The sequence below is a fragment of the Rhagoletis pomonella genome, unplaced genomic scaffold (genome assembly GCF_013731165.1).
Source record: "Rhagoletis pomonella isolate Grant_MI unplaced genomic scaffold, Rhpom_1.0 Rhpom_scaffold_00001, whole genome shotgun sequence".
NCBI lineage: Eukaryota > Metazoa > Arthropoda > Insecta > Diptera > Tephritidae > Rhagoletis > Rhagoletis pomonella.
In genome coordinates, this window is record NW_023458555.1 from 87,550,951 (window position 1) to 87,571,091 (window position 20,141).

The 20,141-nt window shown below is 36.4% G+C and overlaps 1 protein-coding gene across 1 annotated transcript in view; it reads left to right on the forward strand.

Annotated features, from left to right (window-relative positions):
- The window catches only part of LOC118733926 (inositol polyphosphate-5-phosphatase A), a gene marked incomplete in the record, with an annotated part of 462,263 nt that overhangs the window by 6,824 nt on the left and 435,298 nt on the right, over positions 1-20,141 (forward strand). The window contains 1 exon segment of the mRNA XM_036463567.1: positions 10,321-10,418. Coding sequence (XP_036319460.1) covers positions 10,321-10,418 — 98 coding nt within the window.

The window sequence follows — 20,141 nt, forward strand, 5'->3', positions numbered from 1 at the left end:
CAGCGGAATAGCTGCGCTTGATTGTGTTGGCATAACAAAAAAATGAAAATAGTGGAAAAAGCAAACGATAATTTACAAGGCGTACTTAGCTCGGTGCATAGGCAACTTGCTGAGTCAGTGGGATCGTCGGTTCGAAGCCTGCTGAAAGAAGTCTGATGAGGAAATGTGGTGATTTCCGAAATAGCTATCACTTCTACCATTTTTTCAAATTATTATTGCTTTTCCACAATAGATTTTCATAAAAAAACGGCCTCGAGCTCAATAAAAATTTTTTAATATAATTTTATTTTATTTTGGTGGAAACAAATACACATTCTACGCACTGCTATTTTATTGTACACCACTGCACCGGTTGCTTGGTAAAATCTGTATCACCGTTCGGTTTGTTTCCGGGCTAAGCTTAGTAGAAAGCTTTGCGAAGAGCTTTGTAACGAACTTGAGCGTATTGCGACGTTGGTTGTGGAAGCTTTTACAGAAGTTTTTCCAAAAGTTAGTTCACCAAAATTCCAGCTATTTTGCTTTCTCTGAATTCGCACTCGCGACCAGCTGTTTAGCGCGCCAAAAGTACTTTCAGTTATTTTCCTTTTATTTGGGGCTCTCTCTTTGTATCGCCAAAGAAAAAAGAAAAAAACGTGGCAACGTTCGTACTGTTCGGTCGCTTAAACTTTCATTTGAAAGAATTTCTAAAGTTACTTTGTTTATCTAAGTGCTAAGCAGTTCTAATTTGTGTAATTTATACTGGAAAAACTATTTGAAGCGAAGCTCCAATAAATTGTTGTGTTTTAGACATAAAGTGCGTGGATTAAAAATTAATATTCTTGTCATTCCTTGTGCATATTTGCCTCATTTGGTGCATTATTGTTGCTTTGCATGAGAGTGCATTTTCCCATCTTCCGCGATTTATCATACATTTTGCTTATCATCGATTAAATAATTTTCCTGCAAACAGCTGATTTGGCTTGCTTTTATGCTTTTAAGATTTTTGGCTGAGTGGCTTTAAAACTGTTAAGTTCAGCACCGTTTCTAACCATTGAACTTACAATACTTAGACTTCTGTGTCTCTCAAACGCTCATCTTTGCTACTATCGTACTAAAAGCGTAAACTAAATATTTTTCTTGTGCATACATACAAATTGTTACTACTTCGCGCTGCAATGTATTCATCCTGCTGTTTTGAAAAATGTAACATTAAAAACGACTTAGAGCGTTTCGTTGCGTGTTGGCTGTGTGATGACTTAGCTCACGTAAAATGTGCTGGTCTCAATGGTAGGGTGGCCGATATCATAACCGATAACTCGGTCTTGCCCCGAGTGCAGATCAACCGAAGTTGAGCTTTGTAAAATGTTTAGGAGCGCCAGAAGTGGCTTCCAGGAGTTGAGTAAGGAGTTAAAGCTTCTAAACGAAAAGGTTAAGCGATATGAATATGCATTTAAAGACTTTAAGTGCATTGAGTCTTCATCCTCTCCATCACTCAAGCTTAAACAAGCTTCAAAAAAGCGGAAGCATGGAAGAGACAGTATTGTTCCTAATCCCATTGCTTTAGACATTGACACTCCGCCAATTGATTATTTGCCTACTCCCGGCTTAAATAAGGAATTAATAAGTTTTAATTCTCCGTGTATTGAGTTATCTCAAGCTGCATCTTCCTCAGGTGTCACTACAAGGGCTGCAGCAAAAACGACAGCTGTGTCTGAACCTACATCTCAAAGTGGACCTTCTCCGTTACCGAAAGAATTAATCGTAGTTCCTGCGAATAAATCTGTGTTTGTTTCGTGCTTTTCTAGTGAAACTTCAGTAGAAGATGTGAAGTCTTATATAACATCAAAGCTTAACCCCCGGCACAAAGTTATTAGAAAATTTAATTTTTCATACGAAAGAAGCATATCTTCTTTCAAAATTTATATTTCCGCCGACCATTTTCAAAACATTGTGGACGGTTCATTCTGGCCCAATGGTGCTTTGGTTCGAGAGTTTGAGTTTAAACCTCGTGCTCGGAATGAAAATACAGTTCAAATTCCCTGCCCAGGATCAAAAAACTTATAAGTAATTTTTTCTTCAATATTTATTACCAAAATGTTAGAGGTCTAAATACAAAATTAACCGAGCTGTACTTAAAGTCTTTTGATTTAAACTACGAAAATTTTGGTTTTTACTGAAACTTGGCTAAAACCGAATGTGTTTAATAGTGAAATATTGTGTAGTAAGTATGAAATATTTAGAAGTGATCGCTTAGATAGAAAAGGCGGGGTGTTTTAATAGCTGTTCAGACAGACTTTTCCTCTGAAAAAGTTGTATTCACAGGTTCAGATGATGTTGAATTCCTCTGTGTTAGAATACGGTGCCCCTCAAGAAGTGTTTTTCTTGTTGCAATTTATATTCCACCAAACTCTAACCCTTCTGTTTACTTTAAACATTCTTCATTATTGCTCTCTTTATTTGCCATCGTCAAGCCCTCCGACTCGATTCTTGTGTTGGGTGATTTCAATCTAGCGTGTGTTTCCTGGGATTCGGTGGATGGAATTCTGGTGGCAAATTCTTCTCGGGATGTACTTAACCAATTTCTCAACGAACTTTCCGAGCTTGGTCTATATCAGATTAATTCAGTTATCAACAACTTAGGTAAATGTCTTGATTTAGCGTTTATTGATGAGACTGCTAAATGCACTATAATAAGCGGCGATCTTTAGTTATACCTATAGACGTTATCGCCCACCACTTGAGTTGTCCTTGGCACCATCCTACGCTTCTACGCTATTCTGGGCACAATAGACCTATTGGTCGCAGTGCTTACCCTACTATTATTCTATTCTTATTCTATCCTACGCTTCATGTTATTGTCCTGAAACTAGAAAGCCGCAAGGTCGGCGATATTCTTAAACTACGACAAGCTTAAAATAGCTATATCTGAAATAATCTGGCCTGAGTATAATGGGGATGTTGAGAACAGTGCCTTACACTTTAGTAAAATCTTGAATAATATATTCAGTAAACTAATTCCTCTTGTTAAAGAAAATACCGGACCTCGTAACTCGTTGTGGTTTAACTCAGAGCTGAAGCATTAAAAAAATCAGAAAACTAAATCATTTAAACTTTATAAAAAATCAGGCCTGTCTTCTCACTACGCCGCGTACTCCATCCTTCGTCATAAATACAATGCCTTAAACAGAAAATGTTAAAGGAATTTCATTATTAAAACTCGCATTAACATCGTTTCTAATCCCAAGTCATTTTATCATTTTGTTAACTCAAAACGTAAAATAAATGGGTTTCCCTCAACACAGAAATTAGATGATGTTATTTCTAGTGATGATGATATGATTGCTGAAATCTTTGCAAATTATTTTGATGCGAATTATTCTGTTGAGCCAGATGAAAAAACTTCTAGCTATCCTTTTCCACACCCACAGTTTGACCACATCCGTATTCCTTCAACCTCCGCTGACAATGTCCTCCTTCATTTGAATAGTTTAAAAAATTCTTTTCTAAGCGGCCCGGATGGTACAGGACACAGGAGGGAAGTGTCCTAAATAAGTTGTGCTGATTATTTATATAAGCCATTCACAAACATCTTCAATGCTTCTCTAAAGCAAGGAGTTTTCCCCTCTTTGTGGAAGGAGTCGTATATCTTGCCGCTTTATAAAAATGGAAGCAGGTCGAATATTGCGAATTATAGGGGAATCGCTAAGCTGTGTGCCATTCCAAAATTATTTGAAGAAATCGTTACGGAAGGACTATCTTAATCCATAACACCCGTTATCGATGTATCACAACACGGCTTTTGTAAAGGTAAATCAACTGTATCAAACCTTCTTGAACTCACTACAAATGTGAACAATTGTTTCAAAAGTAATTATCAAACTGACGTCATTTACACTTAGGTTGTTCACACTTGCTTGGTTATCAGGTTATCTGGTTAAAAATTATTATTCTGTAGTGTATTTTATTGTTGTAAAGTGAATAAAAATAATAACCACATAACCTGATAACCTGATAACCATGCAAGTGTGAACAACCTCACTGATTTCAGCAAGGCTTTTGATAAAGTATCTCATTCAACTCTAATATACAAACTTGATAAAATTGGTTTCCCTCCAATCCTGCTGCGCTGGCATTCTTCTTATTTCATTGGCAGGAAACAGAGGGTTATCTTTAAAAAAATTTCATCTCGTGTAATTCATGTGATGTCAGGTGTACCTCAAGGTAGCCACCTTGGTCCCCTTCTGTTTATTTTATTCATCAACGATCTTCCAAATATTTTGAAGTATTCGAATTGCTTACGCAGACGACGTTAAGTTATTTAAGTTCATTGGTGCTCCAGGAGACAGGGAACAATTACAGGTGGACCTGAGTAATGTTTTTAAATGGTGCGAAGTAAATTCTATGTCACTTAACTTGAAAAAGTGTAAATTTGCGTGTTTCTCTAGAAAACCCTTTCAATCATATAGCTACCGCATTTGCGAACATAGTATTGATCAGGTATCTAATTTCATCGATCTAGGCGTAACCATGGACTCTAAGCTTGAATTCAAGTCCCATGTAAACTCTTGTGTTAATAGAGCCAAGGGCATCTTGGCTTTCATCAAACGTTGGGCTAAAGAATTCAGAGATCCTTATGTCACTAAAGCTCTCTTCACCTCCCTTGTCAGGCCGATCTTAGAATACGGGTCCGACAGACTCGAGTCGGTACAGAAACAATTCTTATTATTCGCATTAAATAATTTGCCTTGGGATTCGACATTAAATCTCCCATCGTACAAAAGCCGCTTGAAGCTCATAAATTTGCCAACGCTGCACAGCCGTAGAGAGATGCTCGGGGTTTTGTTCATGATTAAGATCTTGAACAGGATGGTCAATAATCACGTTTTGTATTCCTTCTAGGCTTTCTAGACATTACAAGCTCATTAAGCTAACTATATGTAGAACAAATTTTGAAATGCATGATGCTTTTCGTTGCCTATGCCAGGACTTTAATAAGCATTACGACTATTTTGACACCTCCGACTCATATTTTACCATTAAGAAAACCTTTCTTGAGATTTTGAATAAATAACATGTAAACCCTTACATTGCACTTTATCGGCTTTCAGTTCAGTTTATGAGGTAAACGCAAATGTGAATCGCTTTTTTGTAACTAAATAAATTAATATCTTTAACCGGGAACGATAAATTACGCAATATCTATGACTGCTTAGTACAATTGTAATCGGCTTCGTATACTTTCGCGACCGCGTAAGACAATACGAGCATGGATCGGAAACTCGGCCTTTCCGACCATGATCAACAGCTTGTCCACAGTCCACACACTCAAAGTAATGACTTTGGGAACATGGATCGGAAACTCGTTCTTTCCGACCATGCTGAACAGCTTGTCCACAGTGCGGAGCGGAAACTAGAGCTTTCCGCCTGCCACACATTCAAAGTAAAGACTTCGGGAACATGGATCGGAAACTCGTTCTTTCCGACCATGATCAACAGCTTGTTCATAGCGCGGAGCGGAAACCAGAGCTTTCCGCCTGCCACGCATACGAAGTAATGTCTTCGGGAGCATGGATCAGAAACCCGGACTTACCGACCTTGATCAACAGCCTGTCCGCAGCGCCCGCCGCACACAAAAGTAGACTGAAGACTAGGCCTCGCCAGCTACCAAACCTACTATTTTATGTTATTATTATTATTATTATTATTATTATTTTTATTATAAATTAAAATGTATAATTAGTCTATTCTGTAATATATCACAAATACTTAAATATCTAAATGTTCTATTCTCATTTGTCTGCAAGAAAACATTTTTCTGTAGACCAAATAAATAAATAAATAAATAAATATAAATCTATAAAGTACTTATCTTGACTCCGCTACGTTTGTGACACTGTCTTTCACTGCTGCAGGCAGTTTTCTTCACTGCGAACACACTTTAACGTAACAAATCGCCGCTTTTCTGATTACTGAAAACAAGGAGTTAAAATTTTATGCGTCCAATTCACTTCACTTGTCACATGTATATATGTATACATACACACGTGCATTCAAACATACATATATACATATGTAGGTACTCGTACCCATCATGCGTCGCTTTATTTCTTCTCCTTCCCTATACTACCTATATCTTCCTTCTCACTCATGTAACGTTTTCAGTTTTAAAAATTTCACTCTCCATTTTTCCGATACCGCTGCCTAAGAAGTTTCACTTCAAAAATAATTTATAGAAATACAGATTTCGTTTAAGGGGAGTATGAAAGAGGCTGACTTCCAAAACTTATCAATACAATGTTTGGAAACTGTTATACTGCGGTATTCAAACTGTTTGTATATGCAGAGTTGCGACACATTGCAACCATATACATTGCATATTTAAAATATTCTATATAGCAATGAAAATTTTTTCTGAATTTTCCATATTTAAAACACCAATGGTAACCAATAACAAACGAAGCACCAACTTTGTTTCTGATGCGCTGATTACTCAAGCGATACGTTCCGATAACTAATCGGCTGCGTTTTGGAACAGTATACATTGTCAATATTTTGTAGTTCGACGTTATGGAACCTTATACTTTGTACGTATACAAAGCAATTGACGTTTTGGAAGTCAGCCAGACTTTGCGGTGAGGCTTGTGAAAGTTGAGAGTGAATGTGCGAATCTTGAGCAGCTACGTAAAGAGATGTGTGAGCTCAAAGCTAATCTCGCCGTCATGGCAAAAAACAATATTTCAGCAGACATCATTGTTAGTGGGATACCAAATGATAAAAACGAGAACGTGAGCGACATCTTTGGAAAGCTTTGCAAAGCGATGGAAGTAAATGCTCCCCCTGTTCGCGCAGCTTTTCGTGTCCGCAGTGAGAAAGACAACACTAAACCTGCGCCTCTTATATTCAAATTGCACTCCCTATTTGATCGGTCTCTCCTATTGAAAGCTGCTGCCAAATTTAAAAAAAACCAAAAAGAAATGTTTTCAGCTACGAGATATTGGAGGCATAACTGATGAGAATGTATGTATATGGGCATTCCCATGGTGGCGCACGTGACAGTCGTACGATTTCAATGTGATACAAAAAAGGAATACCATTTGTTTTCTTTAACTTTTTTGGGCCATTGTACAGTACGTAATTAGCTCTATATTTAACCGAAAAATTAAATCAATCGAACTGCTTGGTCCTGAAATATCAGCATTTAAAGAGAGGTTCGTTACGTGACAAAAAATGGAAGTTGATTTTTTCTTTTCTTACAAAATCGCAAAACTCTGCGAATTGTGGATGGCTATTTTGATGAAACTTATTTTGATATGATTTGGAGTAATTCTAGTTGTTTTTAGAGTTTTTTGAATTAATGCAAATTGTTTCAATTCTCTTTTACAACCCCAAGTGTGAAACGTGACGTGACGTGGCGTGACGTGACATAAATTTCCATCGTTATATTTTTGTTAATATTGCTTTTAAATGAATTTTCAACGCAAATAAAACATGTATTTTATGTAGAATATACTTTATATTTTGACTTCAGCGCCAATTCAGGGTCAATTTATTAGAAATCTATGATTTATTATGTTTCAACCACATGCGCCAAATTCGAACCAAATCGGACCATAAATACGGTTTTTCGAAATATCTCGACCTTGGCACCACCTAGGAAGACCAATTTATGCAAACATTATTCTTCTTACATAACCAGTATATATTTTAAAAAGCAGACAAATCGGCCCGTAAATACGTTAGATATAAAACTTTTATTTTTTTTGTCGTGGTGGACCTTCCGCTGGAAACACCCATATATAAACGAATGCCTTACGAAAGATAATCGAGAAATTATGCAGTTTGCGATACTGCTGATAAACCAAGGACGTTGATCAGCTGCGTATTCTCTTAGGGGCGATGTATATGTTCGTGTGCTATCGGGTAGAGCAGCTGTCAAGTTACTTACCAAAGAGGCAATTGTATCTATATTCGCAAGCGACAAGTGACTTTTTAGTTTTAAGTACTTTATTTTTATCCCATTGTTTAGATTATTAAAAATTAATTTTATCCTCTTCTATTTATTCCCCTCTTCTTCTCATGTTCTCTTTTTCCGCTACTTAAGCTTTCTCTTAAATCTTGTTTTAACTGTAGTTTTTTTCATGTTTGGTAATAATCGCCTTGTACGTGGTTTTAAGCATAATGTTCTCTTCTTTACTTGTTTTGCCAATGATGGGTAAAGATAAATACTTTTCCAAGGGCAGAGATAGCACTTTTAATATGATTCGCGTCCTAATTAAGTTAAAATCTGGATTGAAGATATGTCATCTTAATGCTCAGAGTCGACCATCTAAAATTGACGAATTAAGATATATATTTGAGTCTTCTGATATAGAATTTGTGGGTGTATCTGAAACATGGTTCTCTACATGGCATAATAATGATTCGTTTTGTGTTAATGCTTATACAATTTTCCGTTTAGATAGAGCCAAGCGTGGTGGTGGCGTTGCAGTGTTTGTCAAACGTAGTCTGTCTTGTTCTCCTAAGTGTAAGTCAGGTAATGCCAACTTAATAGGATACCTTTTCATTGAAATAAATGATTAAATGAAGTATGATAAAATCCTTATTGGTTGCGTATATAGACCCAACAGGCACATTGCCTACGCACCATTTGTTGACTTCATTGAAAACTTGTGTCTTAATTATAATAACATTGTTATAGCAGGGGATTTTAAAAGCGACCTGCTATGTGAAAGTAAGTTCGCGCTAGCCATGCAAAACTTGGGCTTATTCCCTGCTAATGGTTGAATGCCTACACACTTCACGCAAACTAGTAGCTCTTTTTACAACGCTTTTATCAACTTGCAATGTTGTGTTCCAGAAGCTTTCAATGTTGTGTTCCAGAAACTTTCAATGTTGTGTGTCCGACACCATAAAGCAAAGCTCTGAAAAGCTCCTATAAAAAAGCATAGTGAATAGGGCGAGGTAGATGACATCTAGATGTCGCCCTATGTACTACGTTTGCTACACCGGAAATAGCCATTTCTTTAAATAAAATTAATTGGTCCTCGTTTGTATGTACATACATATGTAAATGCATGTGACTATTGTCAACTAAATCGAATGCTTTGTAAGTGAAGTGACTTGTGGTCCACTTGAGGTATAGGTGGACCAGTTGGTAGCCACTTTGGGACCAGTTGGTAACTAGTTTGTGGGACCAGTTGGTAACCAGTCGGGGACCAGTCCGGGAACCAGTTGGGAACTAGTTTGGGACTAGTCCGAAACTACTTACCTTCGGGCCAGTTGGGGACCAGTTGGTCTTTTTAAGCTCCTGTGGCCGTTTTAAGGGTAATTCTTGGGCTCCTGCACTGCCGCTCGGGGTTTCTGCCTTCTACGGTGGTAATTTTGGGCCGGGTTGCCTGTTTTGGCGGATTGTTGTGCTGTGTGCCGCGTATTACGTGTACCGGGTACCACTTTCTCGAGCGAATTGCTCTGGGGAACCTGTTGTGTGAGTTGCTGGCTTTTTGGCTAGACTTTGAGGAGGGTTTATACACGCATATCGGCGGAAATAGACGACACGCCATTTCTTTAAATAAAATTAATTGGTGCTCGTTTGTATGTACATACATATGTAAATGCATGTGTGTGCACCTTTCTATTAATATCGTTGAATTATTTTAATATCTATTGCAAAATTTTATTCAGACAGGACTAAAAAGTAGAAAATAAATAATATAAAAAAAACTTTTTAATATACAACGCTTTTATAAATGGACTAAAAAGTAGAAAATAATACTTCTCAGTCCCATAGAATTTGTTTTGATAACTTTTGATTTTGTAATTTTAGCAAAAGTCATTATAAACAATCTATGAAATTGAAAATGAAAAGCGTGGGGAGCATGTAATACACTTGAATTGATATGAAAAGTAATATATGAATGTATGTATGTGGGTATATGAATAACGACCGCTTAGAATCGATTTCAAAGTTCTACTTTCGCTGTAGAAATTTTAGGTCTACGTTATGTAGTTTGACTATTGTCAATTAAATCGAATGCTTTGTATTGCATGCGCTCCACGTTTTTCATTTTCAATTTCATAGATTGTTTATAATGACTTTTGCTAAAATTACAAAATCAAAAGTTATCAAAACAAATTCTATGGGACTGAGAAGTATTATTTTCTACTTTTTAGTCCATTTATAAAAGCGTTGTATATTAAAAAGTTTTTTTTATAGTATTTATCTAGATATATTTTTTGTTAATGACATCACAAAGATTCTCTTATTTGACCAGCTTTCTGTTCCAAGTTTCTCTAAGCACGATTTAATTTTTAAACTAAATCCTATTCTTATTGCTACTATAGATTATAAGCATCTTGAAGTAGCTGTGGAGGAAATTGACTGGGGATGTATCCGCAACTTAATATCTAGTAATGAGCAAATTAACTTCATTGAAGAAAACGTTAGCTCTTGATCGGTTTGTGCCCGTTTTATACAAATCAGTCAATGTTAAAAAAGGCCAAGGTTCAACAACCATATTAAAAATTGTATATACAAACCAGGATTCGGATTTGCCTCATTTTAGCCCCTCGCTCGCTCGTTAGTTTGCTCTGAGCTTGCGCAACTCACGAGCAACAGGTGAGTCTGTTTGCAAACGAGCACTCTTTAAGTACGAGCGCACGCGCTGAGCAGCCAGAGAGCGAGTAAGCAAGCGAGGGCAGCGCAAGAGTAGAGCGGCAAGCAAGCGAGGACTTCATTAGCTCTGCCCTCGCGAGGGCGTCGCTGCGAGCGAGGCACTCATTTGCAGCAACAGACGAGCGAGGCAATGGATTGTTTGGTCAGAAAAAATTTATGTAATGTAAAAAATGTATGTAAGAGTTTCGAGGGATTATATGTGCACATGCAGATATGTATATACTAGGGATGTTTCGAATGTCATATTTTTCATATTCGCGAACGCGAATGTTGACAATGCGAATGTTAGGAATAACATTAAAAAAGCTATAATCTATTTAAGTCATCGTTTTTTTTACTTATTAAAAATGTTGTAAATTATTAGAACATTATACAGTGTTTTATTCTAGTAGTCAAAGTTCAAAAGGGGAATATTATACAGGGTGTCCCAGAAGTAACGTGCCAAACTTTAGGGGCAGGTAGGTGGGGGGGTGAACTCACTGATTAACAAAAAATTTTCAGGTAAAAGTGCCACCGTTTTTGAAATATTTACATTTTTTCGAATTTAAAAAAAAAATCGTGCCTTTTCATGTGTTTTCTTTAACTGCAACTACAAACCGGGCAATACTTAGTAAATTTTTTATGTAAAATACTTCCAGATAGTTGCCTCTCCATACTCAAATGCAATGTAGTTAAAATATATTAAGGAACCATCATAAAATTTGGACTATTTCTGGATTTTTAACTTTTTGAAATTTTCTTCCCCAACTTTGACTATCTCGGGTGAAAAAAAAATGTACTGAGCTATAACTTTACATTACACAAAAAAATTGCCCATTTCATAAAGATTTCAGAAAGGTGCCACACTTACTGCTTCGAATAGAAAAAAAAGTTATAGCCGCTTTTGTGGGTAAAGGACTGAGACGCGCTAGAATGTATTTAATAGATTTAAATTGAATTTGCTCTTGTTACCGTCAAATGACATGCTAAATAGTACAAAGGTACATTATTACCTGCTCCTGACATTATTTTGTGTTACTTACCGGAATTAGTGAAAGTGGATTTTGTGAAATTGGACCCTTCGAACATTGTGTTATTAATACTATGACAGAGAACACGCAGTATACGTCGTATGAATATGCGGATATTCACCTAATTTACGATGAAGCTTGCTGTAATGCCAGAGCTGCTCAAAGACTCTATGCAGAGCGATACCCCAATCGTCGACATCCGGGTCGTGAAGTATTCGCCCGGACCCATAGAGAAATATATGAAGGTAAGTGATTTTTACACCTTTCTTGTTTGCTTGCTTGTTAACTATGATTTTTCACTTTTTTAAGGTCGCATACCTGGAAGACGTGGCGGCGAAACAGGACGTCCTGCAACGGTAGATGTTGAAGCTGTGTTAGAGGAAGTGGAACTAGGTCCATCGACTTCAGTGAGAATGATGGAAAGACGGACGGGAATACCAAAAACTACAGTTCACAAAGCTTTACAAGACCATCGATTTCATCCATACCACATTCAACGTGTTCAGGCTCTACAAGAAAGAGATTACCTGTCGAGAGTTAGATTTTGCCGTGAAATGTTGCGAATGCATGAATCAGACCCCAACTTTTTTAATAAAATAACTTGGAGCGATGAATCATCCTGCAAACGTGATGGTTATTTTAATTTACATAACCTTCACAGTTGGCAGATAGACAATCCTCACGAAATGAGAGAAGATCGTTCGCAGTACCGGTACAAAATAAATCTATGGTGCGGTATTTTTAATTGTCAGATATTGGGACCTGTGGAACTGCCGCCAACGCTCAACTCTCACAGTTATTTAGAGTTCCTTCAGGAACGGCTTCCAACTCTTTTAGAAGATGTACCCTTAAACCTGCGGCGAAGACTATGGCTGCAAAATGGCGGGTGCCCTGCTCACTACGGGCGTGAAGTAAGAGCTCATTTAGACGAAACTTATCTTCGCCGATGGATTGGACGATACGGGCCAATCACGTGGCCCGCTCGATCGCCAGACCTGAATCCATTACATTTTTTCTACTGGGGCTGTCTTAAGGACAAAATTTATTCAAAAACAATTCAAAACGAAGAGCATTTGCGGGAACAAATAAATGGAGCTGCTGCTGAGATAGCCCAATTGAGTTTAAGATCTCTAAAAGCGTCTTTTCTTAAAAGGTGCCGAGCTTGTATTAGAGTAGAAGGTCGCCAATTTGAGCATATTTTGTCAATAAATGAATAAATTTTTCTTCAAACAACTCATGTATATCTTATTTCACGTGAACCCATCCTTCACAAAAATATTGATAGATATAGCCCTCGTTATAGACTCTAGTCCGAATTCCGGTAAGTAACATAAAATAATGTCAGAAGCAAGTAATTATGTACCTTTGTACTATTTAGCATGTCATTTGACGGTAACAAGAGGAAATTCAATTTAAATCTATTAAATACATTCTAGCGTGTCTCAGTCCTTTACCCACAAAAGCGGCTATAACTTTTTTTTCTATTCGAAACAGTAAGTGTGGCACCTTTCGGAAATCTTTATGAAATGAACAATTTTTTTGTGTAATGTAAAGTTATAGCTCAGTACATTTTTTTTTCAGCCGAGATAGTCAAAGTTGGGGGAAAAAATATCAAAAAGTTAAAAATCCAGAAATAGTCCTAATTTTATGACGGTTCCTTAATATATTTTGACTACATTGCATTTGAGTATGGAGAGGCAACTATCTGGAAGTATTTTACATGAAACATTTACTAAGTATTGCCCGGTTTGTAGTTGCAGTTAAAGAAAACACATGAAAAGGCACGATTTTTTTTAAATTCGAAAAAATGTAAATAAATGTAAAACGGTGACACTTTTACCTGAAAATTTTTTGTTTATCAGTGAGCTCACCCCCCCCACCCACCTTCCCCTAAAGTTTGGCACGTTACTTCTGGGACACCCTGTATATCAAAAAAAGTAATTTAAGTGCTTTTATGTACATATATAACTCTAAAATGTATTGTATTAAATAATCTATGCTTGTGTGTGTAAATATATTGTAATTGTTGATTTAAATGCTGCCCTGAATGGAATATAACGGTGCGTTTACATAGTATGAATCTGTTCATAAGCCGTATGAATTTTCCTATAAAAGAAGCACCAACTCTATGAAGAAATTAATGAAAGTGACATACATTTAACAATTTTAACTTACATACTTGGCAATAATTTTTTTGTAAACAACAAACTAAAAAATTTTCCGGTGACCAAATATCTTCGCGCGCTTTTGTACTTTAAACGACGATATACATATTGGCGCTTACACAATCAGCCTTATCATGAGATTCATTTTCACCAAACCGATTCACTTTTCACTTTTGGTTTCCGTGGTTTTGCTATGGGCGGTTGACAAATTTTCGGGTAAATTTTTTTTTCAGGCGAAGCTCAGGATAAGGCAGAATATGTTAGTGTTTGGCCTAGCTTCTCCTCCGATATGTGGGGTGCTTCATTTTGTCACACAAAGTAAAGGACAGTTTTACGTCGACTCCGAACGGCAATTGTATTTTTATGAGAAACTGTTTTCATGACAGAATACACTCGGAGGTTTCCTATTACCAACAGAGGGGCAACCGCTATTAGAAAAAAAAACTTTTTTGTTTTTTATATTTTGATGTTGGTGGGGAAATGGGCTCAGCGTAATGCTCTATAGCAGCCGCCGCTAGATTTACATATATTGCTAGTATATTCAAAATACTATCCCGAACATCGGAGTGTATATATGTAATATAAAAAAATGAGAGGTACTATAAGAAAATCTACCCAAAATTCACGAGCAAATGAAAAAATAGTTCACATGTATAAATTAAAAGATATAACTTAATCAGTTACAGCGCTAACCAAAAGGAAAAGTTAGAAAAAAAAATAGCAATGCGGTTTGAAGGAAACATGAGACCATAAAATGTTTGTTTGTTTCGTTAATTCTCTGAACCTTTTAAGATATGACACTCCATTCTTTGCAGTAGTTTGAAAATATCCACTAATTGTTTTAAAATCGCAAACATTTTCGTGGGATGTATTTCTTTGATTTCGAATTGAAAATACACTACGATCATATTGTACCAAAATAAGTGCGGTATCCCTGCATTTTGTACAAGCCAGAAATAAGCATAAACTGTACGAAAAAATTAAAGGGAGGAGTATTCATACATGCCTTCTATAATTTTGACTTAAATGTATATTTGGCAAGTCTTTGTGTAAACAACAAAAAAATACACATTTTCATTTCTTTGCCAGCTTAGAAAATATGGGTTTGTTTTTAATTAAATGTGATATAAAGCTCATTAAAATGTTCTGTAATGTCTTGTTTTTAAGATTGTTGTCATAGAGCTTTGTATTTTTATTGTATACTATACGTGAGTTGCTTCTATTTAAAAAGTTCTAGTACAAAGAATTTCATTGTTTTGAATTTGTTTGTTTATTGTTTTTAATTTTTAAAATTCATACTTTTGACGTGTATGTGAATAGCGGAGTTGCCGCTTTCCTCCTTTTCGGTGGGTTTTTATATTAAAAAGGCATCGAAATGGGAAAACACCTCCTTGGTATCTCTGCATCTGTTAAACTTTTTATGGGAAGATGTATGAAAATCCAACTTGCTATAAATTCATATGCTTAACAGTATCACAACAGTATGTTTACAGTATCTCCCCATAATTTTTCATATGAAAAAATGTATTATATGTACCCCACTCGATATCATTGAATTCCTCATTGGAGCATATAGTCCCTCTATATTAGCGTATCAACAGTTCGTATGGCTTCATACCATGTAAATTAACAATAATATTCACATATTTATATGAATATGTATGTATGTACATACTTACATATATTAACATATTTTCGTACATAATCGACATACATTCACACATTTGTATGCCAAAAAAGGCTTGTGTTGTATAGTACACTCGGAGCGCTCGATCTTCGCTCACTCGTCTTACCTAGCCACTGCGAGTGAGGCGACACACAGCAGCCTCGCTCGTTTAATGGGAGCGCGAGCAAACAAGCGGCGCTCGCTCGTTTGCCGAGAAAGCAAAAGTCCTCATGCCTCGCCTCATTGCTGCTACGAGTACGAGCTGCGAGTGCCTCGTTGACTGCGAGGCATTGAGTAGGACTTTGCTCGCTCGATCGCTCGAACTCCGAGTTTTTGCCTACCCTGATACAAACGCAACAAAGCGTATCGCAAATGGAAGAGTTTCAGAATTTCGGAAAACTATAACATCTTTAAGGCTTATAGACGAGATGTCAACAAATCAATTAGATTAAGTAAACTAAAATATTATTAACATCCAACTATATGGAAGGAATCCTTCATAACCCCGTTACATAAAAGCGGTAGCAGATCTTCAGTGGAGAACTACCGGGGAATAGCTAAGCTTTCTGCAATTCCTAAATTATTTGAAGCAATTATAACAAATCAGTTGACGCATTCTATCTCTTCTAGCATTTCATATAGTCAACATAGATTTTGCAAGGGCAAATCAACTTCTACAAATTTACTCGAATTAACATCCTATATCTCAAAAGCATTTAGTGAAAGCAAAACTGTTGATGTTATATATATACTGACTTCAGTAAAGCATTTGACAAAGTGTGCCACTCGTTGCTCATCTACAAACTTGATCTTCTTGGTCTTCCACCTAATTTTCTATCTTGGATCTCTTCATACCTCTATGATAGATCACAAAGGGTAATGTTTAAAAATACCATCTCTGACGTCATTGATGTTACTTCAGGAGTCCCTCAAGGTAGCCACCTAGGCCCGGTTCTGTTCTTGCTTTTTATAAACGATATTTCTACAGATATACAATTTTACAAAAATTTTAATGTATGCAGATGATGTAAAGCTTTATAAATCGTACGTTTCAATTAAAGAAAGGTCTTCGCTACAATCGGACTTAGACAGCATAGCTTACTGGTGTCAAGTAAATCTTATGCCTCTAAATCTTAAGAAATGTTCATCCCACTTCTTATAGAATAGGTACCCATAACCTGGAACAGGTATACAATTTTGTGGACCTTGGTATCACAATGGATCCTAAGCTTAATTTTAATCTTCATATTAATGTGACAGTCAACAAGGCTAAAGGTGTACTTGCATTTGTGAAACGATGATCAAAAGAATTTTGTGACCCTTATATCACTAAAACCCTGTTTACAACATTAGTTAGGCCAATTCTGGAATACGGTTCGGTGGTTTGGAATCCAAGGCATCAAATTTACTCAGACAAGATAGAATCAATTCAAAAACAATTCCTACTTTTTGCTTTAAGAAATTTCCGTTGGGATTCTCAATATAACCTTCCACCTTATACGAGCCGATTAAAACTTATTAATCTTCCTACACTTTCCAGCCGCAGGCAAATGCTTGGTACAATTTTTATAGTTAAATTACTAGCAGGCTCAATTTCAAGTCCGCTTCTTCTTGGCGAAGTTAGCCTTAATGTTCCCTCCCGGTTATCAAGACACTTTTGCCCCCTATTTCTGAAAGCTTGTAAAACTAATTTTGAATTGCACGACCCACTCCGTTGCTTATGCCAGGATTTTAACTCTCATTCCAGCACGTTTGATATATCAGATCCGCTTTTCAGCATTAAGAAATCGATACTGTCCTCTTTCAATAAATGAATCATTAAAATGTAGACATAAAATCGGCTGATGAATTTAGTTCTGTAGCTGAACAGTTTTAGATCTCGACACCTTACAAACTCCTGCCTATTGTGACTCGGCGCAAAAATTGAAAATACTGGTTCCGTACGTCATGCGGACTGCGTCCCTCGTGCGGATGGGCGGGAATGGATTGTAAAAACCGTTGGGATATTATTATTATTATTATTATCAGTTTAGTACGGCGGTTGGTTCGAGGCAGATGTGGAAAAGAATTCGTGAGATCGGGATAGGGAGCAAAAATCATCCTATTTCCGAATCATGTAATGTTAATGTAAATGTGTTAAATCAGCAATTTTTGTGTTTACCCGATTCTGTAAATAATATATGTTATGAGAGTTACAATTCTAATTTAAATGTCATTATGTCCAGTTTTTGTTTTGAATGTGTCGACGACTGTGAAGTAGTTCAGTCCATACTTAGCGTCAAATCCATTACTGCCCGTATGGATGGTATTCATCCAAAGTTTCTTAAATGTTTATTACCAAGGATCTTACCATATGTTACTTACGCTCTGAATACCATCTTGACCACGTCAATATTTTCCAACTCTTGGAAAAGAGCCCAAGATTATATCTATAAAATACCCGAATGGTGACTACCGACCGATTGCAATAATGCCGTTTCCATCTAAAGTGCTTGAGCGTATCATGCATCGCCAGATAAACATTTTTCTGAATAACAACGCCTTGGTGAACCCATTGCAGTCGGGGTTTAGATCCAGTTGGAGCTGCACCACGGCACTCTTAAAAGTGTCGGATGATATAAAACTAAACATTGACGAAAAGCGTGTGACTATTCTTACTTTACTTGACCATTCCCAAGCATTTGACTCTGTAGATCAGACATGGGCACTTTTGCCCGTATGGGCTCACTTGCCCGTACGGGCCAGACCAGGGGAAAATCATGGGCAAATATGAAGGGGGCAACGAATTTTACTAATACACGTATACCAATGAGAGCCACTGCACACGCATTCTGGAGTAAAAATGCCCACTCTCCCAAACGTACGCCACATACACTCCTCGTCATTTGAATAGCTCAACCTTTTAATCCTTAGTATTTACATTTTTAATTTTGTTTATTTAATATTCATTACATCCGATTTGTCAACAAATGGGTACAATAAAGTACAAGTTTCAAGTGTCTGTAAAATAGCGGTGATTTTTGACAATTTTTTTGGTGATGGTGCTGCGCATTTTCTCTCTACATAGTATGCTCGACAAAATTTTTATATGGAATAAAATGTGCAGCACCGTCAATAAAAAAAAAATAAAAAAATAAAAAATCAGGGCTAGATTAGAGTCTCTTGAAACTTGCACTTTATTACACTATAATTTAATGGGCAACAAAACTGCATATCTGAAATTTTTCTAAAAACATTAGTAATTTATTCACTGGAGGTCATTAGAATGGCGCACTCCTATGTTGACCTTTTTTGAGAACTATTTCCAGTTCTCAAGAAAAACGAAAAAATCATATAAAATGCTGCCCAAGATATGGAAAAGAAATCTTCTTTTAAGTTTTAATTTGTAAAAAAAATGTAAAATTGCATTTACCCATAGAATATGCTATATTTAAAAAATAAATTTATATCAAATAAACAAAAGGAAAACTGTAAATACTAAAGATTGAGAGGGTGTGCAATTCAAATGACGAGGAGTACACGTGTATATGAGCAGATGTGATCACTACCGCATGTAAACGCGAGCTGAAAGTGTGATTGTGTTAGTGTGCCAAATATGTTTGAATGATTTTGCGGTCACTTTGTTACGCTCTCGCATGTATTTGCATCAGTGTTGCCGCAAATATGTTTTAGTGGTAGCCAAATTCCTTTAAAAATTAGGGCTAAAAAAAATTGTGGCTAGCAAACATTGTTTACCTACATATACATATGTATATAAGTATACACGCACACATTTTCAAGAAGTAATGGTATAGAAAAACAATAAACTCTGGAAAAAAAGCTAATATTTTATCCAACCAAAAACCTCTTTGTATAAAAGGGGAAATATACGACACCAGCTTGCTGGCTCCATCAAGTGATTGTACGATCAGGCTCGAAGCATATAACTTACCAGCATGCTGGTACAATATTTATTTTTTTACAAATGTTGTCGAAATGGTTAGAACCAAAATTTCACAATTTTTCAACCATTGTCTCAAACATTGTTTTTTGCTTTTAATTCACAACTGCAATAACGTGAACATAATCTTCCACAAACACGGCTTTGACTCATATAGTGCAAGAAATATCCGCCAAAATAATTTTTACTTAGAAAATTGAGCTAATTTCACCACTCACGACACCAGCAGCTGGTACAATCACACCACAAAAACATGCACGGTCAATCGACTTGATGGGTCATTTAACATATTAAGGGCCGTGAACCTATCTCTTTTAAACTATAGTTAAATCGTTAATAGATAAGTTAAGAGCCCTAACACTTTTACAGTATGTATGTATAAAAGCGTAAGGAACATACAATACATACATGGATATATATCAGTTTTTCTTAGTTTAAAAATGCATCGCTTACATAAATGAAAAAAAAATGAGATCAAATTAAGCATATACAACTTTTTCATGCCAAGTATGAATAAATTCTCCAAAGGGTTAAAAAAGGGCTAGGGGCAATTTTAAATTTACGTGGCCAAAAAAAGTATTTGGTAGCTAAATCTAGCCACTAAAGGACTAAAACGGCAACACTGATTCGCATGCGATGCTTACGCTCTTTAAGCAGGCGCTCACTCTCTGTCCATGCTTGTATATGTGCAAATGTGACATAGATATCA